The 25,214-nt window shown below is 47.6% G+C and overlaps 1 protein-coding gene across 1 annotated transcript in view; it reads right to left on the reverse strand.

The window, feature by feature from the left end:
* LOC139546228 (integrin alpha-V-like) overlaps positions 1-25,214 on the reverse strand; it is a 96,339-nt gene that overhangs the window by 35,088 nt on the left and 36,037 nt on the right. Inside the window, exons 14-22 of the mRNA XM_071354359.1 lie at positions 23,346-23,391; positions 19,353-19,460; positions 17,397-17,452; positions 15,456-15,610; positions 11,566-11,703; positions 9,596-9,663; positions 9,226-9,373; positions 6,966-7,058; positions 6,496-6,575 (exon numbers count right to left, since the gene is read on the reverse strand). Of these exons, the coding sequence (XP_071210460.1) occupies positions 6,496-6,575; positions 6,966-7,058; positions 9,226-9,373; positions 9,596-9,663; positions 11,566-11,703; positions 15,456-15,610; positions 17,397-17,452; positions 19,353-19,460; positions 23,346-23,391 (892 nt within the window). The remainder of the gene's footprint in view (positions 1-6,495; positions 6,576-6,965; positions 7,059-9,225; positions 9,374-9,595; positions 9,664-11,565; positions 11,704-15,455; positions 15,611-17,396; positions 17,453-19,352; positions 19,461-23,345; positions 23,392-25,214) is intronic.

Consider the following 25,214-nt stretch of genomic DNA (forward strand, 5'->3'; position numbering starts at 1 on the left):
AAGGGCTTCTGTCTCTCTCTAAAAGGGCTTCTCTCTCTCTCTAAAAGGGCTTCTCTCTCTCTCTAAAAGGGCTTCTGTCTCTCTAAAATGGCTTCTGTCTCTCTAAAAGGGCTTCTGTCTCTCTCTAAAAGGGCTTCTGTCTCTCTCTAAAAGGGCTTCTGTCTCTCTCTAAAAGGGCTTCTGTCTCTCTCTAAAAGGGCTTCTGTCTCTCTCTAAAAGGGCTTCTGTCTCTCTCTAAAAGGGCTTCTGTCTCTCTCTAAAAGGGCTTCTGTCTCTCTCTAAAAGGGCTTCTGTCTCTCTCTAAAAGGGCTTCTGTCTCTCTCTAAAAGGGCTTCTGTCTCTCTCTAAAAGGGCTTCTGTCTCTCTCTAAAAGGGCTTCTGTCTCTCTCTCTAAAAGGGCTTATCTCTCTCTCTCTAAAAGGGCTTATCTCTCTCTCTCTAAAAGGGCTTCTCTCTCTCTCTCTAAAAGGGCTTCTCTCTCTCTCTCTAAAAGGGCTTCTCTCTCTCTCTCTAAAAGGGCTTCTCAATTCAATTCAATTCAATTCAAGGGGCTTTATTGGCATGGGAAACATGTGTTAACATTGCCAAAGCAAGTGAGGTAGATAATATACAAAAGTGAAATAAACAATAAAAATTAACAGTAAACATTACACATACAGAAGTTTCAAAGCAATAAAGACATTACAAATGTCATATTATATATATACAGTGTTGTAGCAATGTATAAATGGTTAAAGCACACAAGTTAAAATAAATAAACATAAATATGGGTTGTATTTACAATGGTGTTTGTTCTTCACTGGATGCCCTTTTCTTGTGGCAACAGGTCACAAATCTTGCTGCTGTGATGGCACACTGTGGAATTTCACCCAGTAGATATGGGAGTTTATCAAAATTGGATTTGTTTTCGAATTCTTTGTGGATCTGTGTGATCTGAGGGAAATATGTGTCTCTAATATGGTCATACATTGGGCAGGAGGTTAGGAAGTGCAGCTCAGTTTCCACCTCATTTTGTGGGCAGTGAGCACATAGCCTGTCTTCTCTTGAGAGCCATGTCTGCCTACGGCGGCCTTCTCTCTCTCTCTCTAAAAGGGCTTCTCTCTCTCTCTCTAAAAGGGCTTCTCTCTCTCTCTCTAAAAGGGCTCCTCTCGCTCTCTCTAAAAGGGCTCCTCTCTCTCTCTCTAAAAGGGCTTCTCTCTCTCTCTCTAAAAGGGCTTCTCTCTCTCTCTAAAAGGGCTTCTCTCTCTCTCTCTAAAAGGGCTTCTCTCTCTCTCTCTAAAAGGGCTTCTCTCTCTCTCTAAAAGGGCTTCTCTCTCTCTCTCTAAAAGGGCTTCTCTCTCTCTCTCTAAAAGGGCTTCTCTCTCTCTCTCTCTCAAAGGGCTTCTCTCTCTCTCTAAAAGGGCTTCTGTCTCTCTCTAAAAGGGCTTCTCTCTCTCTCTAAAAGGGCTTCTGTCTCTCTCTAAAAGGGCTTCTCTCTCTCTCTCTAAAAGGGCTTCTGTCTCTCTCTAAAAGGGCTTCTCTCTCTCTCTCTAAAAGTGCTTCTCTCTCTCTCTCTCTAAAAGGGCTTCTCTCTCTCTCTAAAAGGGCTTCTCTCTCTCTCTAAAAGGGCTTCTCTCTCTCTCTAAAAGGGCTTCTCTCTCTCTCTCTTTCTCTCTCTAAAAGGGCTTCTCTCTCTCTCTCTAAAAGGGCTTCTCTCTCTCTCTCTCTAAAAGGGCTTCTCTCTCTCTCTCTAAAAGGGCTTCTCTCTCTCTCTCTAAAAGGGCTTCTCTCTCTCTAAAAGGGCTTCTCTCTCTCTCTAAAAGGGCTTCTCTCTCTCTCTAAATGGGCTTCTCTCTCTCTCTAAAAGGGCTTCTCTCTCTCTCTAAAAGGGCTTCTCTCTCTCTCTAAAAGGGCTTCTCTCTCTCTCTAAAAGGGCTTCTGTCTCTCTCTAAAAGGGCTTCTGTCTCTCTCTAAAAGGGCTTCTGTCTCTCTCTAAAAGGGCTTCTGTCTCTCTCTAAAAGGGCTTCTGTCTCTCTCTAAAAGGGCTTCTGTCTCTCTCTAAAAGGGCTTCTGTCTCTCTCTAAAAGGGCTTCTGTCTCTCTCTAAAAGGGCTTCTGTCTCTCTCTAAAAGGGCTTCTGTCTCTCTCTAAAAGGGCTTCTGTCTCTCTCTAAAAGGGCTTCTCTCTCTCTCTAAAAGGGCTTCTCTCTCTCTCTAAAAGGGCTTCTCTCTCTCTAAAAGGGCTTCTCTCTCTCTAAAAGGGCTTCTCTCTCTCTCTAAAAGGGCTTCTCTCTCTCTCTAAAAGGGCTTCTCTCTCTCTCTCTAAAAGGGCTTCTCTATCTCTCTCTAAAAGGGCTTCTCTATCTCTCTCTCTAAAAGGGCTTCTCTCTCTCTCTCTAAAAGGGCTTCTCTCTCTCTCTCTAAAAGGGCTTCTCTCTCTCTCTAAAAGGGCTTCTCTCTTTCTCAAAGGGCTTCTCTCTCTCTCAAAGGGCTTCTCTCTCTCTCTAAAAGGGCTTCTCTCTCTCTCTAAAAGGGCTTCTCTCTCTCTCTAAAAGGGCTTCTCTGTCTCTCTAAAATGGCTTCTCTGTCTCTCTAAAATGGCTTCTCTGTCTCTCTAAAATGGCTTCTCTCTCTCTCTAAAAGGGCTTCTCTCTCTCTCTAAAAGGGCTTCTCTCTCTCTCTAAAAGGGCTTCTCTCTCTCTCTCAAAGGGCTTCTCTCTCTCTCTCAAAGGGCTTCTGTCTCTCTCTAAAAGGGCTTCTGTCTCTCTCTAAAAGGGCTTCTGTCTCTCTCTAAAAGGGCTTCTGTCTCTCTCTAAAAGGGCTTCTGTCTCTCTCTAAAAGGGCTTCTGTCTCTCTCTAAAAGGGCTTCTGTCTCTCTCTAAAAGGGCTTCTGTCTCTCTCTAAAAGGGCTTCTGTCTCTCTCTAAAAGGGCTTCTGTCTCTCTCTAAAAGGGCTTCTGTCTCTCTCTAAAAGGGCTTCTGTCTCTCTCTCTAAAAGGGCTTATCTCTCTCTCTCTAAAAGGGCTTCTCTCTCTCTCTCTAAAAGGGCTTCTCTCTCTCTCTCTAAAAGGGCTTCTCTCTCTCTCTCTAAAAGGGCTTCTCTCTCTCTCTCTCAAATGGCTTCTCTCTCTCTCTCAAAGGGCTTCTCTCTCTCTCTAAAAGGGCTTCTCTCTCTCTAAAAGGGCTTCTCTCTCTCTAAAAGGGCTTCTCTCTCTCTCTAAAAGGGCGTCTCTCTCTCTCTAAAAGGGCGTCTCTCTCTCTCTAAAAGGGCTTCTCTCTCTCTAAAAGGGCTTCTCTCTCTCTAAAAGGGCTTCTCTCTCTCTCTAAAAGGGCTTCTCTCTCTCTCTAAAAGGGCTTCTCTCTCTCTCTAAAAGGGCTTCTCTCTCTCTCTAAAAGGGCTTCTCTCTCTAAAAGGGCTTCTCTCTCTAAAATGGCTTCTCTCTCTCTCTCTAAAAGGGCTTCTCTCTCTCTCTCTAAAAGGGCTTCTCTCTCTAAAAGGGCTTCTCTCTCTAAAAGGGCTTCTCTCTCTCTCTAAAAGGGCTTCTCTCTCTCTCTAAAAGGGCTTCTCTCTCTCTCTAAAAGGGCTTCTCTCTCTCTCTAAAAGGGCTTCTCTCTCTCTCTAAAAGGGCTTCTCTCTCTCTCTAAAAGGGCTTCTCTCTCTCTCTAAAAGGGCTTCTCTCTCTCTCTAAAAGGGCTTCTCTCTCTCTCTAAAAGGGCTTCTCTCTCTCTCTAAAAGGGCTTCTCTCTCTCTCTAAAAGGGCTTCTCTCTCTCTCTCTAAAAGGGCTTCTCTCTCTCTCTCTAAAAGGGCTTCTCTCTCTCTAAAAGGGCTTCTCTCTCTCTAAAAGGGCTTCTCTCTCTCTCTAAAAGGGCTTCTCTCTCTCTCTAAAAGGGCTTCTCTCTCTAAAAGGGCTTCTCTCTCTAAAAGGGCTTCTCTCTCTAAAATGGCTTCTCTCTCTCTCTCTAAAAGGGCTTCTCTCTCTCTCTCTAAAAGGGCTTCTCTCTCTAAAAGGGCTTCTCTCTCTAAAAGGGCTTCTCTCTCTAAAAGGGCTTCTCTCTCTAAAAGGGCTTCTCTCTCCCTCTCTAAAAGGGCTTCTCTCTCTCTCTCTCTAAAATGGCTTCTCTCTCACAATTCAATTTCAGGGTTATATTGGCATGGGAAACATATGTTAACATTGACAAAGCAAGTGAAGTAGATAATATACAAAAGTGAAAAACAATAAAAATGAGCAGAAAACATTACACATACAGAAGTTTCAAAAGAATAAAGACATTACAAATGTCATATTATGTATATATACAGTGTTGTAACGATGTACAAATGGTTAAAGTACAAAAGGGAAAATAAATAAATATAAATATGGGTTGTATTTACAATGGTGTTTGTTCTTCACTGGTTGCCCTTTTCTTGTGGCAACAGGTCACAAATCTTGCTGCTGTGATGGCACACTGTGGTATTTCTCCCAGTAGATATGGGAGTTTATCAAAATCGGGTTTGTTTTCAAATTCTTTGTGGATCTGTGTAATCTGTGGGAAATATGTGTCTCTAACAAGGTCAAACATTTGGCAGGAGGTCAGGAAGTGCAGCTCAGTTTCCACCTCATGTTGTGGGCAGTGTTGCACATAGCCTGTCTTCTCTTGAGAGCCAGATAGCATTCTAGTTTGCTCAGTGTTTCTGATGACACATTGGAAGGAGTTAAGTAATTATCTTATTGTTTTCTGATGATTTGGTTGGGTCTAATTGTGCTGTTGTCCTGGGGCTCTGTGGGGTGTGTTTGTGTTTGTGAGCAGAGCCCTAGGACCAGCTTGCTTAGGGGACTCTTCTCCAGGTTCATCTCTCTGTAGGTGATGGCTTTGTTATGGAAGGTTTGGGAATCGCTTCCTTTTAGGTGGTTGTAGAATTTAACGGCTCTTTTCTGGATTTTGATCATTAGTGGGTATCGGCCTAATTCTGCTCTGCATGCATTATTTGGTGTTCTACGTTGTACACGGAGGATATTTTTGCAACATTCTCCATGCAGAGTCTCAATTTGGTGTTTGTCCCATTTTGTGAATTCTTGGTTGGTGAGCGGACCCCAGACCTCACAACCATGAAGGGAAATGGGTTCCTCTCTCTCTCTAAAAGGGCTTATCTCTCTCTCTAAAAGGGCTTCTCTCTCTCTCTAAAGAGGCTTCTCTCTCTCTCTCTAAAAGGGCTTCTCTCTCTCTAAAAGGGCTTCCCTCTCTCACACTCCAAAAGGGCTTCCCTCTCTCACACTCCAAAAGGGCTTCCCTCTCTCACACTCCAAAAGGGCTTCCCTCTCTCACACTCCAAAAGGGCTTCCCTCTCTCACACTCCAAAAGGGCTTCCCTCTCTCACACTCCAAAAGGGCTTCCCTCTCTCACACTCCAAAAGGGCTTCCCTCTCTCACACTCCAAAAGGGCTTCCCTCTCTCACACTCCAAAAGGGCTTCCCTCTCTCACACTCCAAAAGGGCTTCCCTCTCTCACACTCCAAAAGGGCTTCCCTCTCTCACACTCCAAAAGGGCTTCCCTCTCTCACACTCCAAAAGGGCTTCCCTCTCTCACACTCCAAAAGGGCTTCCCTCTCTCACACTCCAAAAGGAGGCACGTATTACCTTCATGATGAGGTTATCATGGACAAAAGAGCAAGATTATTTTGTCAAACGGCAGTCAATCATCATGTCACCAGAATTAGACCCTCAAATGTTTTATTATAAAGCAGCATCAAGCTCGTCACCGTGCACTTTCCCCACCCTGTGCAGTTCTATCATAACTGATTTCCTCTGTAGCCTAATAAACTGCATCCTTTCCCCAGTCATAGTGGGAGGACCACACACCATGTCGTCGCATGACTCACAGTTTACTTTGATATGATGGTTATTATATCAATATTTGTGCATAAAAGCATTTCCACCACCATTAATGACATAGTACATTTTACCGACACAAAAAGATCCCACAGTGTATAGCGTATTTTGTTTTGTTGACATTTGGAAAGTTTACAGAAAATGTTTGTTTCCATCAAGGCCTGTCATTTTTTTATCCGACATTGCTGGAAACTTTGCTGGAAACTTTGCTGGAAACTTTGCTGGAAACTTTGCTGAACATCTTGGCCATGTTCTGTTATAATCTCCACCCGGCACAGCCAGAAGAGGACTGGCCACCCCTCATAGCCTGGTTCCTCTCTAGGTTTCTTCCTAGGTTTTGGCCTTTCTAGGGAGTTTTTCCCTAGCCACCGTGCTTCTACACCTGCATTGCTTGCTGTTTGGGGTTTTAGGCTGGGTTTCTGAGATATCAGCTGATGTACGAAGGGCTATATAAATACATTTGATTTGATTTCCTGTAAACCTGATCAGAGCGTGACATACAACAATAGGAAAACCACTGATGCGTAAACAACGTTTACAAATTGCTACTTTAATATTCTACTATTCTAACCCTCAACAGTAAGTTGAGACCCCCCCCGACTGAGTTCCTAAAAACTAAATGAAGAGTTTCTCATATGTAGCTGCGGCTTACCTCTGTATCTGCAGGTGAAACTTCACAGACGTGTCCTGCTCTGACAGCTGGTGAACGCTGAAACGCAGACCGGCCAGCACCTGAAGACCACAAGACACCACAGCATCAGGATCACTGTAAGTCACTCCGATCAGAGTCACCTTTATTCACCGTGTAGCAGGACCCGGTGACACGGTGCCGTCTAGGAGTCTGTCAACACCAACATAGAAATATAATACCTAGAACAGGAATCCCCCCTTTGAGTTCGACAGGACTGTCACCATTTGCATGCTCCGTCTAGGTGTCTGTCAACACCAACATAGAAATAGAATACCTAGAACAGGAATCCCCCCTTTGAGGTCGACAGGACTGTCACCATTTGCATGCTTCATCTAAGTGTCTGTCAACACCAACATAGAAATAGAATACCTAGAACAGGAATCCCCCCTTTGAGGTCGACAGGACTGTCACCATCTGCTCCATCCACTCACCTTAGTTCCGCCTTTCATGGGGTTCCCCAGGTCACACACCACCACCCTGGTCTGATTCTCTATCTTGTAGGCACAGGACAATCTAGACAGTGTCTGGAAAAGGGACAAATAAATATGTATTTTCTAAGCTTGACTGGTGTAATACTGTCTGTTTCCGTCATCATAACATCACTGTTGTATTGTTTTTGGACAAACAAACATGTCTCATTAGTATTTTAGCATCAGGATTCCTTCAGAGAACTAATTCTAGTGGATAATGTCTATGGGGTGGTAGGTAGCCTTGTGGTTAGAGTGTAGAGGCGGCAGGTAGCCTTGTGGTTAGAGTGTAGAGGCGGCAGGTAGCCTTGTGGTTAGAGTGTAGAGGCGGCAGGTAGCCTTGTGGTTAGAGTGTAGAGGCGGTAGGTAGCCTTGTGGTTAGAGTGTAGAGGCGGTAGGTAGCCTTGTGGTTAGAGTGTAGAGGCGGTAGGTAGCCTTGTGGTTAGAGTGTAGAGGCGGCAGGTAGCCTTGTGGTTAGAGTGTAGAGGCGGCAGGTAGCCTTGTGGTTAGAGTGTAGAGGCGGCAGGTAGCCTTGTGGTTAGAGTGTAGAGGCGGCAGGTAGCCTTGTGGTTAGAGTGTAGAGGCGGCAGGTAGCCTTGTGGTTAGAGTGTAGAGGCGGCAGGTAGCCTTGTGGTTAGAGTGTAGAGGCGGCAGGTAGCCTTGTGGTTAGAGTGTAGAGGCGGCAGGTAGCCTTGTGGTTAGAGTGTAGAGGCGGTAGGTAGCCTTGTGGTTAGAGTGTAGAGGCGGCAGGTAGCCTTGTGGTTAGAGTGTAGAGGCGGCAGGTAGCCTTGTGGTTAGAGTGTAGAGGCGGCAGGTAGCCTTGTGGTTAGAGTGTAGAGGCGGCAGGTAGCCTTGTGGTTAGAGTGTAGAGGCGGCAGGTAGCCTTGTGGTTAGAGTGTAGAGGCGGCAGGTAGCCTTGTGGTTAGAGTGTAGAGGCGGCAGGTAGCCTTGTGGTTAGAGTGTAGGGGCGGCAGGTAGCCTTGTGGTTAGAGTGTAGAGGCGGCAGGTTGCCTAGTGGTTAGAGTGTAGGGGCGGCAGGTAGCCTAGTGGTTAGAGTGTAGAGGCGGCAGGTAGCCTTGTGGTTAGAGTGTAGAGGCGGCAGGTAGCCTTGTGGTTAGAGTGTAGAGGCGGCAGGTAGCCTTGTGGTTAGAGTGTAGAGGCGGCAGGTAGCCTTGTGGTTAGAGTGTAGGGGCGGCAGGTAGCCTTGTGGTTAGAGTGTAGAGGCGGCAGGTTGCCTAGTGGTTAGAGTGTAGGGGCGGCAGGTAGCCTAGTGGTTAGAGTGTAGAGGCGGTACGACCTACCCATAACCACAACCATTACAGTTCATAAGGGGAATTTATACCTCACTGTTGCGTACGACCTACCCATAACCACCACCATTACAGTTCATAAGGGGAGTTTATACCTCACTGTTGGGTACGACCTACCCATAACCACCACCATTACAGTTCATAAGGGGAGTTTATACCTCACTGTTGGGTACGACCTACCCATAACCACCACCATTACAGTTCATAAGGGGAGTTTATACCTCACTGTTGGGTACGACCTACCCATAACCACAGCCATTACAGTTCATAAGGGGAGTTTATACCTCACTGTTGGGTACGACCTACCCATAACCACCACCATTACAGTTCATAAGGGGAGTTTATACCTCACTGTTGGGTACGACCTACCCATAACCACCACCATTACAGTTCATAAGGGGAGTTTATACCTCACTGTTGGGTACGACCTACCCATAACCACCACCATTACAGTTCATAAGGGGAGTTTATACCTCACTGTTGGGTACGACCTACCCATAACCACAGCCATTACAGTTCATAAGGGGAGTTTATACCTCACTGTTGGGTACGACCTACCCATAACCACCACCATTACAGTTCATAAGGGGAGTTTATACCTCACTGTTGGGTACGACCTACCCATAACCACAGCCATTACAGTTCATAAGGGGAGTTTATACCTCACTGTTGGGTACGACCTACCCATAACCACCGCCATTACAGTTCATAAGGGGAGTTTATACCTCACTGTTGGGTACGACCTACCCATAACCACAGCCATTACAGTTCATAAGGGGAGTTTATACCTCACTGTTGGGTACGACCTACCCATAACCACCACCATTACAGTTCATAAGGGGAGTTTATACCTCACTGTTGGGTACGACCTACCCATAACCACAGCCATTACAGTTCATAAGGGGAGTTTATACCTCACTGTTGCGTACGACCCCGGTGAAGTCGGCCTGGGGAGGAAGGAAGACATGTAGCTCTGCCTCGTACGCCCCTTCTCCTCGGTTCTCCGCTGTCACCTCCAGGGTCAAGGGGTTATCATCTCCTATGTAGATCTCCTTCTGGTCACTTGTGGTAGAAAGACAATTCATGGGAGAAAAAAAAATCTAGACTCAGTTTGAACAACGTCACTGTGGAAAACAAAACCTCACTGTTGCCGGATCCCACACTTTCAGGCCAACCAGAACACATTGTTCTGGTGCTGATATGTTCTCTGTAACCCAGCCAGTACAGCTGGGTTTGGCTAGCTATGTTAGTCCCTATAGCCTTATATAGTGGAGGACCACTCACCTCACCACAGACAGCCTGAGGTCTGGCTTGCAGATGTTGTCATCGCCACAGTCCAGTAGGATATGGGCCTGAAAAATATTGTCCCAAGTAGACGATGTGTTTACCCAACAAATATTTACACATTCTTCACCACTTAACCAGTGGAGGCTCCAACAGAGGAGGAAGAGGAGGACCATCCTCCTCAGTAGATTTCATAAAAATAGTAAAAGACCTAGCTGAATTTGTCCAATAGGAACTTTTGTTTTAGTTGCAAAATGGAAAGTTTTGCAACTGTTTGGACTAATGCTTACACCCCAAATCATCTAGATGTAGGCAAGAGGGTCCCAGGTGGTATTGAATGTGTTACTGTCACCTTGATGACTCCAATTTGATGACCTTGATGTCTCTCGACATGTAGAAACCTCATGATGGGTATAGGGAACATTCCACTATCATGTAGTAACCTAAACCCTATCACTGTTACATTGAACTGGGTGAATATGAATGACAGTAACCTAAACCCTATCACTGTTACATTGAACTGGGTGAATATGAATGACAGTAACCTAAACCCTATCACTGTTACATTGAACTGGGTGAATATGAATGACAGTAACCTAAACCTATCACTGTTACATTGAACTGGGTGAATATGAATGACAGTAACCTAAACCTATCACTGTTACATTGAACTGGGTGAATATGAATGACAGTAACCTAAACCTATCACTGTTACATTGAACTGGGTGAATATGAATGACAGTAACCTAAACCCTATCACTGTTACATTGAACTGGGTGAATATGAATGACAGTAACCTAAACCTATCACTGTTACATTGAACTGGGTGAATATGAATGACAGTAACCTAAACCTGTCACTGTTACATTGAACTGGGTGAATATGAATGACAGTAACCTAAACCTATCACTGTTACATTGAACTGGGTGAATATGAATGACAGTATCCTAAACCTATCACTGTTACATTGAACTGGGTGAATATGAATGACAGTAACCTAAACCCTATCACTGTTACATTGAACTGGGTGAATATGAATGACAGTAACCTAAACCTATCACTGTTACATTGAACTGGGTGAATATGAATGACAGTAACCTAAACCTATCACTGTTACATTGAACTGGGTGAATGGAATATGAATGACAGTAACCTAAACCTATCACTGTTACATTGAACTGGGTGAATATGAATGATAGTAACCTAAACCTATCACTGTTACATTGAACTGGGTGAATATGAATGACAGTAACCTAAACCTATCACTGTTACATTGAACTGGGTGAATATGAATGACAGTAACCTAAACCTATCACTGTTACATTGAACTGGGTGAATATGAATGATAGTAACCTAAACCTATCACTGTTACATTGAACTGGGTGAATATGAATGACAGTAACCTAAACCTATCACTGTTACATTGAACTGGGTGAATATGAATGACAGTAACCTAAACCTATCACTGTTACATTGAACTGGGTGAATATGAATGATAGTAACCTAAACCTATCACTGTTACATTGAACTGGGTGAATATGAATGACAGTAACCTAAACCTATCACTGTTACATTGAACTGGGTGAATATGAATGACAGTAACCTAAACCTATCACTGTTACATTGAACTGGGTGAATATGAATGATAGTAACCTAAACCCTATCACTGTTACATTGAACTGGGTGAATATGAATGATAGTAACCTAAACCTATCACTGTTACATTGAACTGGGTGAATATGAATGACAGTAACCTAAACCCTATCACTGTTACATTGAACTGGGTGAATATGAATGACAGTAACCTAAACCTATCACTGTTACATTGAACTGGGTGAATATGAATGACAGTAACCTAAACCTATATAGTGCACTACTTTAGACCAGGACTCATAAGGATCTGAATAAAAGTAGTGCACTATATAGGGCATAGGGTGCCATTTGGGATGATTCCTTGGGTAAAGAGGTACCTGTTTGGAGATGTTGGTGGGCGTAGTCTGGTCCAGGATAGGCAGTAGGCCGGTCTTATCTGCAGCCTGTTGGTAGTCCAGACTGAACTCCATGAAAACAGAGATGGGAGTGATCTTGTCCCGGAACTCAGAGTCCTCCTGCAGAGCAGAGTTGTGGTTTAGTAACTGGAGTCATCCTACAGAGGGCTGTGGTTTAGTAACTGGAGTCATCCTACAGAGCAGAGTTGTGGTTTAGTAACTGGAGTCATCCTACAGAGGGCTGTGGTTTAGTAACTGGAGTCATCCTACAGAGGGCTGTGGTTTAGTAACTGGAGTCATCCTACAGAGGGCTGTGGTTTAGTAACTGGAGTCATCCTACAGAGCAGAGTTGTGGTTTAGTAACTGGAGTCATCCTACAGAGCAGAGTTGTGGTTTAGTAGCTGGAGTCATCCTACAGAGGGCTGTGGTTTAGTAACGGGAGTCATCCTACAGAGGGCTGTGGTTTAGTAACTGGAGTCATCCTACAGAGGGCTGTGGTTTAGTAACGGGAGTCATCCTACAGAGGGCTGTGGTTTAGTAACTGGAGTCATCCTACAGACGGCTGTGGTTTAGTAACTGGAGTCATCCTACAGAGCAGAGTTGTGGTTTAGTAACTGGAGTCATCCTACAGAGGGCTGTGGTTTAGTAACTGGAGTCATCCTACAGAGGGTTGTGGTTTAGTAACGGGAGTCATCCTACAGAGGGCTGTGGTTTAGTAACGGGAGTCATCCTACAGAGGGCTGTGGTTTAGTAACTGGAGTCATCCTACAGAGGGCTGTGGTTTAGTAACTGGAGTCATCCTACAGAGCAGAGTTGTGGTTTAGTAACTGGAGTCATCCTACAGAGGGCTGTGGTTTAGTAACTGGAGTCATCCTACAGAGCAGAGTTGTGGTTTAGTAACTGGAGTCATCCTACAGAGGGCTGTGGTTTAGTAACTGGAGTCATCCTACAGAGGGCTGTGGTTTAGTAACTGGAGTCATCCTACAGAGGGCTGTGGTTTAGTAACTGGAGTCATCCTACAGAGCAGAGTTGTGGTTTAGTAACTGGAGTCATCCTACAGAGGGCTGTGGTTTAGTAACTGGAGTCATCCTACAGAGGGCTGTGGTTTAGTAACTGGAGTCATCCTACAGAGCAGAGTTGTGGTTTAGTAGCTGGAGTCATCCTACAGAGGGCTGTGGTTTAGTAACGGGAGTCATCCTACAGAGGGCTGTGGTTTAGTAACTGGAGTCATCCTACAGAGGGCTGTGGTTTAGTAACTGGAGTCATCCTACAGAGCAGAGTTGTGGTTTAGTAACGGGAGTCATCCTACAGAGCAGAGTTGTGGTTTAGTAGCTGGAGTCATCCTACAGAGGGCTGTGGTTTAGTAACGGGAGTCATCCTACAGAGGGCTGTGGTTTAGTAACTGGAGTCATCCTACAGAGGACTGTGGTTTAGTAACGGGAGTCATCCTACAGAGGGCTGTGGTTTAATAACTAGAGTCATCCTACAGAGGGCTGTGGTTTAGTAACTGGAGTCATCCTACAGAGCAGAGTTGTGGTTTAGTAACTGGAGTCATCCTACAGAGCAGAGTTGTGGTTTAGTAACTGGAGTCATCCTACAGAGCAGAGTTGTGGTTTAGTAACTGGAGTCATCCTACAGAGGGTTGTGGTTTAGTAACTGGAGTCATCCTACAGAGGGTTGTGGTTTAGTAACTGGAGTCATCCTACAGAGGGCTGTGGTTTAGTAACTGGAGTCATCCTACAGAGGGCTGTGGTTTAGTAACTGGAGTCATCCTACAGAGGGCTGTGGTTTAGTAACTGGAGTCATCCTACAGAGGGCTGTGGTTTAGTAACTGGAGTCATCCTACAGAGGGCTGTGGTTTAGTAACTGGAGTCATCCTACAGAGGGTTGTGGTTTAGTAACTGGAGTCATCCTACAGAGCAGAGTTGTGGTTTAGTAGCTGGAGTCATCCTACAGAGGGCTGTGGTTTAGTAACGGGAGTCATCCTACAGAGGGCTGTGGTTTAGTAACTGGAGTCATCCTACAGACGGCTGTGGTTTAGTAACTGGAGTCATCCTACAGAGGGCTGTGGTTTAGTAACTGGAGTCATCCTACAGTAGTCCTACAGAGGGTTGTGGTTTAGTAACTGGAGTCATCCTACAGAGGGCTGTGGTTTAGTAACTGGAGTCATCCTACAGAGGGCTGTGGTTTAGTAACTGGAGTCATCCTACAGAGGGCTGTGGTTTAGTAACTGGAGTCATCCTACAGAGCAGAGCTGTGGTTTAGTAACTGGAGTCATCCTACAGAGGGCTGTGGTTTAGTAACTGGAGTCATCCTACAGAGGGCTGTGGTTTAGTAACGGGAGTCATCCTACAGAGGGCTGTGGTTTAGTAACGGGAGTCATCCTACAGAGGGCTGTGGTTTAGTAACTGGAGTCATCCTACAGAGGGCTGTGGTTTAGTAACTGGAGTCGTCCTACAGAGCAGAGCTGTGGTTTAGTAACGGGAGTCATCCTACAGAGGGCTGTGGTTTAGTAACTGGAGTCATCCTACAGAGGGCTGTGGTTTAGTAACGGGAGTCATCCTACAGAGGGCTGTGGTTTAGTAACTGGAGTCATCCTACAGAGGGCTGTGGTTTAGTAACTGGAGTCATCCTACAGAGGGCTGTGGTTTAGTAACGGGAGTCATCCTACAGAGGGCTGTGGTTTAGTAACTGGAGTCATCCTACAGAGCAGAGTTGTGGTTTAGTAACGGGAGTCATCCTACAGAGGGCTGTGGTTTAGTAACTGGAGTCAAGTTACATCATGAAACTGTCTCCTAATTCCAAACCAATTCCTAGCCCCTACACACTTCTGGAGATCTGAAAAATGATTAGAAGGGCATATTGTTTCCCCCAGTCCTATCCTCTCAGATCATATGAGCTTAGGGGTCTGTTAAGACCAGTCCTATCCTCTCAGATCATATGAGCTGAGGGGTCTGTTTTCCCCCAGTCCTATCCTCTCAGATCATACGATCCTAGGGGTCTGTTAAGACCAGTCCTATCCTCTCAGATCAAACGATCTTAGGGGTCTGTTAAGACCAGGCCTATCCTCTCAGATCATACGGTCTTAGGGGTCTGTTAAGACCAGTCCTATCCTCTCAGATCATATGAGCTTAGGGGTCTGTTTAGGCCAGTCCTATCCTCTCAGATCATACGAGCTTAGGGGTCTGTTTAGGCCAGTCCTATCCTCTCAGATCATACGAGCTTAGGGGTCTGTTTAGGCCAGTCCTATCCTCTCAGATCATACGAGCTTAGGGGTCTGTTAAGACCAGTCCTATCCTCTCAGATCATATGAGCTTAGGGGTCTGTTAAGACCAGTCCTATCCTCTCAGATCATATGAGCTTAGGGGTCTGTTAAGACCAGTCCTATCCTCTCAGATCATATGAGCTTAGGGGTCTGTTAAGACCAGTCCTATCCTCTCAGATCATATGAGCTTAGGGGTCTGTTTTCCCCCAGTCCTATCCTCTCAGATCATATGAGCTTAGGGGTCTGTTAAGACCAGTCCTATCCTCTCAGATCATATGAGCTTAGGGGTCTGTTTTCCCCCAGTCCTATCCTCTCAGATCATATGAGCTTAGGGGTCTGTTTTCCCCCAGTCCTATCCTCTCAGATCATATGAGCTTAGGAGTCTGTTAAGACCAGTCCTATCCTCTCAGATCATATGAGCTGAGGGGTCTGTTAAGGGGTCCATTTCCTCTCAGATCATATGAGCTGAAGGGTCTGTTAAGGGGTCCATTTCCTCTCAGATCATATGAGCTGAGGGGTCTGTTAAGACCAGTCCTATCCTCTCAGATCATACAATCTTAGGGGTCTGTTAAGGGGTCCATTTCCTTTAATAACTAACTTAACTCACTATGAGGAAGGCTTCTTGCTCCTCGCAGGCTGGTCCTCGGCCGTTGCTGACCGTCATGTTCTTGGTGTACCGGGACGTCTTGCCGTGGAGGAACAGTACTCTCTTTGTCGCCCCCTTGTGTTTGAGTCTGTCCAACACCAGGTCAACCTGGAACTCTGACGAGGACACAGACTGACTTGACAACGAGGTCATGACAACAGTCACCGAGCGATAGTTCTAACAGTAAAATGGCACCAGTTGTGATATGAGCAACGCTTTCAGGGGGAAATCATTCATTTCCAAAAAGAAAATATCCAGGTAAGACGGACAGATGGCACAAATACAGAGTTTACATCTCCACTATATATAGACCAGCTGTAGGTTACTTATCGGGAACTCTCCTTTTTTGACCACAAAACACAACTATTTGTTCCTCTAGATTCGTACAGTAGCTATTAGAATAGACGTGTCTAGTTTCCTGCAACAGTAGCTATTAGAATAGACGTGTCTAGTTTCCTGCAACAGTAGCTATTAGAATAGACGTGTCTAGTTTCCTGCAACAGTAGCTATTAGAATAGACGTGTCTAGTTTCCTGCAACAGTAGCTATTAGAATAGGCGTTTCTAGTTTCCTGCAACAGTAGCTATTATAACGTTTCTAGTTTCCTGCAACAGTAGCTATTATAACGTTTCTAGTTTCCTGCAACAGTAGCTATTAGAATAGGCGTTTCTAGTTTCCTGCAACAGTAGCTATTAGAATAGGCGTTTCTAGTTTCCTGCAACAGTAGCTATTAGAATAGGCGTTTCTAGTTTCCTGCAACAGTAGCTATTAGAATAGGCGTTTCTAGTTTCCTGCAACAGTAGCTATTAGAATAGGCGTTTCTAGTTTCCTGCAACAGTAGCTATTAGAATAGGCGTTTCTAGTTTCCTGCAACAGTAGCTAATAGAATAGGCGTTTCTAGTTTCCTGCAACAGTAGCTATTAGAATAGGCGTTTCTAGTTTCCTGCAAGAGTAGCTATTAGAATAGGCGTTTCTAGTTTCCTGCAAGAGTAGCTATTAGAATAGGCGTTTCTAGTTTCCTGCAACAGTAGCTATTAGAATAGGTGTTTCTAGTTTCCTGCAACAGTAGCTATTAGAATAGGCGTTTCTAGTTTCCTGCAACACTACCCATTTGATGGGAGTCGGGGGACATGAGCAGTGAAGTTCAAAGGCCTCTAGAGAAATAATTAATTGGGAGCGTCGTCTGTGGTCTCCCATGCAGCACCGGGTCCTACTCATTAGGAAGAAGAAGAAGAAAAAAACGAACTGAAACAGGAAGGGGCTACCTGAACTTGTCCAATAAGAAATGTTTTGTTTTAATTTCTGTTGCAAAACGTTTTTGCTACAGTGTGCCCTAATGAACACGGCCCAGAGTCTGGAAGCCATTACACCCACAGAGACAAACAGACAGACCGAGCACGTTGCCATGCAACTGATGCAAAGCCAGATGGAGGCCTTTTAAAAACCTCACACCACACAGCAGGCTGTCCTACTGGGAACGGAGCTGAGCTCACACTACTAGCCTGAAGCTATACTCTTAACCGGCTGGGTAACAGACTTAGTACAGGCAGACAGGATGTCTCTATACAGAGACAAGAGGTGAGCTGCGGTTCTGTCCCAACTGACATCCTATTCCCTTTGTAGTGCACTACTTTTAACCAGGGTGCATAGGGCTCAGGTCAAAGGTAGTGCACTATGTAGGGAATTAGGGTGCCATTTGGGACGCTCGACCTGTTTCAGAGAAATAGCGGGAAAGACGGATAGCTGTGTTCTGTGACCGTTAAAGGAGAGTTCTCTGTAAGTACAGCTGGTGGGACACGGGGAGAGGGAAACGCTGTCAGGTAACACCTTTGTCTAGAGTAGCGTTTGTTGTGTAGCGGAGAGCCCCGTAGGGATCCAATGTAGTGTAATGTAGTGTACTTACTCAGTGAGGCTGGAGCGCTTCTCCCACTCGCCTTAACACAGTACTTCACTTTGAAACTGAGGGGGAGACACAATAAATATGACCATATACTTACATCTCGTAGACACAACTAAAAACAAACCAAATCCAACTGTAAAAGCACTATAGTGTTCTCTACGGGCCACAGCGTTCTCTACGGGCCACAGCCTTCTCTACGGGCCACAGCCTTCTCTACGGGCCACAGCCTTCTCTACGGGCCACAGCCTTCTCTACGGGCCACAGCCTTCTCTACGGGCCACAGCCTTCTCTACGGGCCACAGCCTTCTCTACGGGCCACAGCCTTCTCTACGGGCCACAGCCTTCTCTACGGGCCACAGCCTTCTCTACGGGCCACAGCCTTCTCTACGGGCCACAGCCTTCTCTACGGGCCACAGAGTTCTCTACGGGCCACAGCCTTCTCTACGGGCCACAGCCTTCTCTACGGGCCACAGCCTTCTCTACGGGCCACAGCCTTCTCTACGGGCCACAGCCTTCTCTACGGGCCACAGCCTTCTCTACGGGCCACAGCCTTCTCTACGGGCCACAGCCTTCTCTACGGGCCACAGCCTTCTCTACGGGCCACAGCCTTCTCTACGGGCCACAGCCTTCTCTACGGGCCACAGCCTTCTCTACGGGCCACAGCCTTCTCTACGGGCCACAGCCTTCTCTACGGGCCACAGCGTTCTCTACGGGCCAAGGCGTTCTCTACGGGCCAAGGCGTTCTCTACGGGCCAAGGCGTTCTCTACGGGCCACAGCGTTCTCTACGGGCCACAGCGTTCTCTACGGGCCACAGCGTTCTCTACGGGCCACAGCCTTCTCTACGGGCCACAGCCTTCTCTACGGGCCACAGCCTTCTCTACGGGCCACAGCCTTCTCTACGGGCCACAGCCTTCTCTACGGGCCACAGCCTTCTCTACGGGCCACAGCCTTCTCTACGGGCCACAGCCTTCTCTACGGGCCACAGCCTTCTCTACGGGCCACAGCGTTCTCTACGGGCCACAGCGTTCTCTACGGGCCACAGAGTTCTCTACGGTTCTCAAGACAAGCATACAGCACCACATGGTAGATACTAGCTAAACATGTTGCATGGTCTTATGTCAACTCTGTTTGTCTGTACAGTTTAAACATGAGGTTACCAGAGAGGAAGTCTGTGTGTACAGTTTAAACATGAGGTTACCAGAGAGGAAGTCTGTGTGTACAGTTTAAACATGAGGTTACCAGAGAGGAAGTCTGTGTGTACAGTTTAAACATGAGGTTACCAGAGAGGAAGTCTGTCTGTACAGTTTAAACATGAGGTTACCAGAGAGGAAGTCTGTCTGTACAGTTTAAACATGAGGTTACCAGAGAGGAAGTCTGTGTGTACAGTTTAAACATGAGGTTACCAGAGAGGAAGTCTGTCTGTACAGTTTAAACATGAGGTTACCAGAGAGGAAGTCTGTCTGTACAGTTTAAACATGAGGTTACCAGAGAGGAAGTCTGTCTGTACAGTTTAAACATGAGGTTACCAGAGAGGAAGTCTGTGTGTACAGTTTAAACATGAGGTTACCAGAGAGGAAGTCTGTCTGTACAGTTTAAACATGAGGTTACCAGAGAGGAAGTCTGTGTGTACAGTTTAAACATGAGGTTACCAGAGAGGAAGTCTGTCTGTACAGTTTAAACATGAGGTTACCAGAGAGGAAGTCTGTGTGTGTTACAAATATGCAATCAGCACAAAGGAAGAGAAAGAGTATCAACAGATAGTTCTTCTCAAACAAAGGCTTGCAAGTGTAACTTTCTAATACACTGTGTGGACGACCACTGTAGTCAATGAAGACCCCCCCCCCCCATTTCCATTACATTTTGGCTCTTCAATGCCATCCCTGATATGAACCAATGCATCACACATAGGACATGAATATTTTATCTCATAAGAAAGTGAAAATCTGTGTGTCACGCACCAGGACACTGGTGTGTCACGGTCAAGCAGTTTGCAGTTCCTATCCTGCGGGTTGAGGATCTGAGGGCTGATGTCCAGGGTGGCGTTAACACTGATGACGGGCCGGGCCCTGGGGATCAAAGGTCAGACCATAAACAGAGCGGTGAGCACAGCGCGACCTCAGACAAAAGGAAAACATCCATGAACCCTGCAGCCCAAATGGCATTATATTCCCTTCATAGTGCACTATGTGGAATGAATAGGGTGAAGGGAAGTCTGAAACTATGATCTAACAAGCTAGATCTATCCTGACAGCCAGCCAGCCAGCCAGCCAACTCACAAAGGGATATCTATCCTGACAGCCAGCAAGCCAGCCAGCCAACTCACAGGGGGAGATCTATCCTGCCAGCCAGCCAGCAAGCCAGCCAGCCAACTCACAGGGGGAGATCTATCCTGCCAGCCAGCCAGCCAGCCAGCCAACTCACAGGGGGAGATCTATCCTGACAGCCAGCCAGCCAGCCAACTCACAGGGGGAGATCTATCCTGACAGCCAGCAAGCCAACTCACAGGGGGAGATCTATCCTGACAGCCAGCCAGCCAACTCACAGAGGGAGATCTATCCTGACAGCCAGCAAGCCAGCCAGCCAACTCACAGGGGGAGATCTATCCTGCCAGCCAGCCAACTCACAGGGGGAGATCTATCCTGACAGCCAGCCAGCCAGCCAGCCAGCCAGCCAACTCACAGGGGGAGATCTATCCTGACAGCCAGCAAGCCAGCCAACTCACATGGAGAGATCTATCCTGCCAGCCAGCCAATCAGCCAACTCACAGAGGGAGATCTATCCTGACAGCTAGCCAGCCAGCTAGCCAGCCAACTCACAGGGGGAGATCTATCCTGACAGCCAGCCAGCCAGCTCACAGGGGGAGATCTATCCAGCCAGCCAGCCAGCTCACAGGGGGAGATCTATCCTGCCAACCAGCCAGCCAGCTCACAGGGGGAGATCTATCCTGCCAGCCAGCCAGCCAGCCAGCCAGCTCACAGGGGGAGATCTATCCTGACAGAGCCAGCCAGCCAGCCAGCTCACAGAGGGAGATCTATCCTGCCAGCCAGCCAGCCAGCCAGCCAGCTCACAGGGGGAGATCTATCCTGCCAGCCAGCCAGCCAGCCAGCCAGCCAACTCACAGGGGGAGATCTATCCTGCCAGCCAGCCAGCCAGCCAACTCACAGGGGGAGATCTATCCTGCCAGCCAGCCAGCCAGCCAGCCAACTCACAGGGGGAGATCTATCCTGCCAGCCAGCCAGCCAACTCACAGAGGGAGATCTATCCTGCCTGCCAGCCAGCCAGCCAGCTCACAGGGGGAGATCTATCCTGCCAGCCAGCCAGCCAACTCACAGGGGGAGATCTATCCTGACAGCCAGCCAGCCAGCCAACTCACAGGGGGAGATCTATCCTGCCAGCCAGCCAGCCAACTCACAGGGGGAGATCTATCCTGACAGCTAGCCAGCCAACTCACAGGGGGAGATCTATCCTGCCAGCCAGCCAGCCAGCCAGCCAGCCAGCCAGCCAGCCAGCCAGCTCACAGGGGGAGATCTATCCAGCCAGCCAGCCAGCCAGCCAGCCAGCCAGCTCACAGGGGGAGATCTATCCAGCCAGCCAGCCAGCCAGCCAGCCAGCCAACTCACAGGGGGAGATCTATCCTGACAGCCAGCCAGCCAGCTCACAGGGGGAGATCTATCCAGCCAGCCAGCCAGCCAGCCAGCTCACAGGGGGAGATCTATCCAGCCAGCCAGCCAGCCAGCCAGCTCACAGGGGTAGATCTATCCTGACAGCCAGCCAGCCAGCCAGCCAGCCCACGGGGGGAGATCTATCCTGACAGCCAGCCAGCCAGCCAGCCAGCCAGCCAGCTCACAGGGGGAGATCTATCCTGACAGCCAGCCAGCTCACAGGGGGAGATCTATCCTGACAGCCAGCCAGCCAGCCAGCCAGCCAGCTCACAGGGGGAGATCTATCCAGCCAGCCAGCCAGCCAGCCAGCCAGCTCCCAGGGGGAGATCTATCCTGCCAGCCAGCCAGCTCACAAGGGGAGATCTATCCTGACAGCCAGCCAGCCAGCCAGCCAGCCAGCCACCCAGCTAGCCAGCCAGCTCACAGGGGGAGATCTATCCTGCCAGCCAGCCAGCCAGCCAGCCAGCCAGCTCACAGGGGGAGATCTAGCCTGACAGCCAGCCAGCCAGCCAGCCAGCTCACAGGGGGAGATCTATCCTGCCAGCCAGCCAGCCAGCCAGCCAGCCAGCCAGCCAGCTCACAGGGGGAGATCTATCCTGACAGCCAGCCAGCTCACAGGGGGAGATCTATCCTGACAGCCAGCCAGCCAGCCAGCCAGCTCACAGGGGGAGATCTATCCTGCCAGCCAGCCAGCCAGCCAGCCAGCTCACAGGGGGAGATCTATCCTGCCAGCCAGCCAGCCAGCCAGCCAGCCAATCAGCCAGCCAGCCAGCCAGCCAGCCAGCCAGCCAGCTCACAGGGGGAGATCTATCCTGACAGCCAGCCAGCCAGCCAGCCAGCCAATCAGCCAGCCAGCCAGCCAATCAGCCAGCCAGCCAGCCAATCAGCCAGCCAGCCAGCCAGCTCACAGGGGGAGATCTATCCTGCCAGCCAGCCAGCCAGCCAACCAATCAGCCAGCCAGCCAGCCAGCCAGCCAGCCAGCTCACAGGGGGAGATCTATCCTGACAGCCAGCCAGCCAGCCAGCCAGCCAGCCAGCCAGCCAGCCAATCAGCCAGCCAGCCAGCCAGCCAGCCAGCCAGCCAGCTCACAGGGGGAGATCTATCCTGACAGCCAGCCAGCCAGCCAGCCAGCCAGCCAGCCAGCCAATCAGCCAGCCAGCCAGCCAATCAGCCAGCCAGCCAGCTCACAGGGGGAGATCTATCCTGCCAGCCAGCCAGCCAGCCAGCCAACCAATCAGCCAGCCAGCCAGCCAGCCAGCTCACAGGGGGAGATCTATCCTGACAGCCAGCCAGCCAGCCAGCCAGCCAGCTCACAGGGGGAGATCTATCCTGCCAGCCAGCCAGCCAGCCAGCCAACCAATCAGCCAGCCAGCCAGCCAGCCAGCCAGCCAGCCAGCTCACAGGGGGAGATCTATCCTGACAGCCAGCCAGCCAGCCAGCCAGCCAGCTCACAGGGGGAGATCTATCCTGACAGCCAATCAGCCAGCCAGCCAGCCAGCCAGCCAATCAGCCAGCCAGCCAGCCAGCCAATCAGCCAGCCAGCCAGCCAGCTCACAGGGGGAGATCTATCCTGCCAGCCAGCCAGCCAGCCAGCCAATCAGCCAGCCAGCCAGCCAATCAGCCAGCCAGCCAGCCAGCCAATCAGCCAGCCAGCCAGCCAGCTCACAGGGGGAGATCTATCCTGCCAGCCAGCCAGCCAGCCAGCCAGCCAGCCAGCCAGCCAATCAGCCAGCCAGCCAGCCAGCCAGCCAGCCAGCTCACAGGGGGAGATCTATCCTTAGCTATAGCGATCTTTGGCTAAAGGATCAATTCAACGTTGCACACAACAGAGTTGTACAGCATGTCACATCTCTACTGTCTGTGTTGTGAAGTGAGCTGCCTATATAATACGGGTGCCTGGAGAGACTCTTACAACGTTCACTTTTAAATGAGAAGCCACTACTAAGGCTTCATGTTCCACTAATGGCATTTAAACCATGTGGACTACTTTAATATAAAACACCTTGGATAATGGCATTTAAACCATGTGGACTACTTTAATATAAAACACACCTTGGATAATGGCATTTAAACCATGTGGGCTACTTTAGATTCATTTAAACCATGTGGACTACTTGAATATAAAACACACCTTGGATAATGGCATTTAAACCATGTGGGCTACTTTAGATTCGTGGACTACTTGAATATAAAACACATTGGATGGTGTAAGAGCTACAGGATCATAAAGTACGTTACATTGAAGGCATGTGGAACATCAAAGAAAGGAAGCCACAGCACTACTGTACCTGTAGAGAACGGCTTTGTCTGCACCAAACACACCTACTATTAAGTCTGTGGTAGAGAGAGAGAGAGGGGAGAGAGAGAGAGAGAGAGAGAGAGAGAGAGAGAGAGAGAGAGAGAGAGAGAGAGAGAGGAGCGAAGGGAGAAAGAGAGAGATAGAGAGAGAGGAGAGAAGAGAGAGAGAGAGAAGGAAAGAGGGGGGAGAAGGGAGAGAGAGAGAGAGAGAGAGAGAGAGAGAGAGAGAGAGAGAGAGAGAGAGAGAGAGAGAGAGAGAGAGAGAGAGAGAGAGAGAGGGGAAGAGAAAAACGTCAGTATAATGCCAGCAGGCTTAACTAAGCAACAAGCCTGGTAATAACCACAGTCAAATCCTTTAGGTTTTTGTTTTTTTGCCAAGTAAGAACAAAGTCTGTAACCATTCAGTCACCACAAACCCAGGAAAATACTAGCAGAGCTGAACTCCCTAACGGCCTTGTAACAACACTGCAACCTCCCCGAACAAAACCCGGGTATCCATTCTAGTATCAAACTACCTGGGTATCCATTCTAGTATCAAACTACCCGGGTATCCATTCTAGTATCAAACTACCTGGGTATCCATTCTAGTATCAAACTACCTGGGTATCCATTCTAGTATCAAACTACCTGGGTATCCATTCTAGTATCAAACTACCGGGGTATGTATTTTGTTATGAAACTACCTGGGTATCCATTCTAGTATCAAAGTACCTGGGTATCCATTCTAGTATCAAACTACCCGGGTATCCATTCTAGTATCAAACTACCCGGGTATCCATTCTAGTATCAAACTACCCGGGTATCCATTCTGGTATCAAACTACCTGGGTATCCATTCTGGTATCAAACTACCCGGGTATCCATTCTAGTATCAAACTACCTGGGTATCCATTCTAGTATCAAACTACCCGGGTATCCATTCTAGTATCAAACTACCCGGGTATCCATTCTAGTATCAAACTACCTGGGTATCCATTCTAGTATCAAACTACCTGGGTATCCATTCTAGTATCAAACTACCTGGGTATCCATTCTAGTATCAAACTACCTGGGTATCCATTCTAGTATCAAACTACCTGGGTATCCATTCTAGTATCAAACTACCTGGGTATGTATTTTGTTATGAAACTACCTGGGTATCCATTCTAGTATCAAACTACCTGGGTATCCATTCTAGTATCAAACTACCTGGGTATCCATTCTAGTATAAAACTACCTGGGTATCCATTCTAGTATAAAACTACCTGGGTATCCATTCTAGTATCAAACTACCTGGGTATCCATTCTAGTATCAAACTACCTGGGTATGTATTTTGTTATGAAAATACCTGGGTATCCATTCTAGTATCAAACTACCTGGGTATCCATTCTAGTATCAAACTACCTGGGTATCCATTCTAGTATCAAACTACATGGGTATCCATTCTAGTATCAAACTACCGGGGTATGTATTTTGTTATGAAACTACCTGGGTATCCATTCTAGTATCAAACTACCCGGGTATCCATTCTAGTATCAAACTACCTGGGTATCCATTCTAGTATCAAACTACCTGGGTATGTATTTTGTTATGAAACTACCTGGGTATCCATTCTAGTATCAAACTACCTGGGTATCCATTCTAGTATCAAACTACCTGGGTATCCATTCTAGTATCAAACTACCTGGGTATCCATTCTAGTATCAAACTACCTGGGTATCCATTCTAGTATCAAACTACCTGGGTATCCATTCTAGTATCAAACTACCCGGGTATCCATTCTAGTATCAAACTACCCGGGTATCCATTCTGGTATCAAACTACCTGGGTATCCATTCTGGTATCAAACTACCCGGGTATCCATTCTAGTATCAAACTAC

This window comes from Salvelinus alpinus, chromosome 20, assembly GCF_045679555.1.
Source record: "Salvelinus alpinus chromosome 20, SLU_Salpinus.1, whole genome shotgun sequence".
Taxonomy (NCBI): Eukaryota; Metazoa; Chordata; class Actinopteri; order Salmoniformes; family Salmonidae; genus Salvelinus; species Salvelinus alpinus.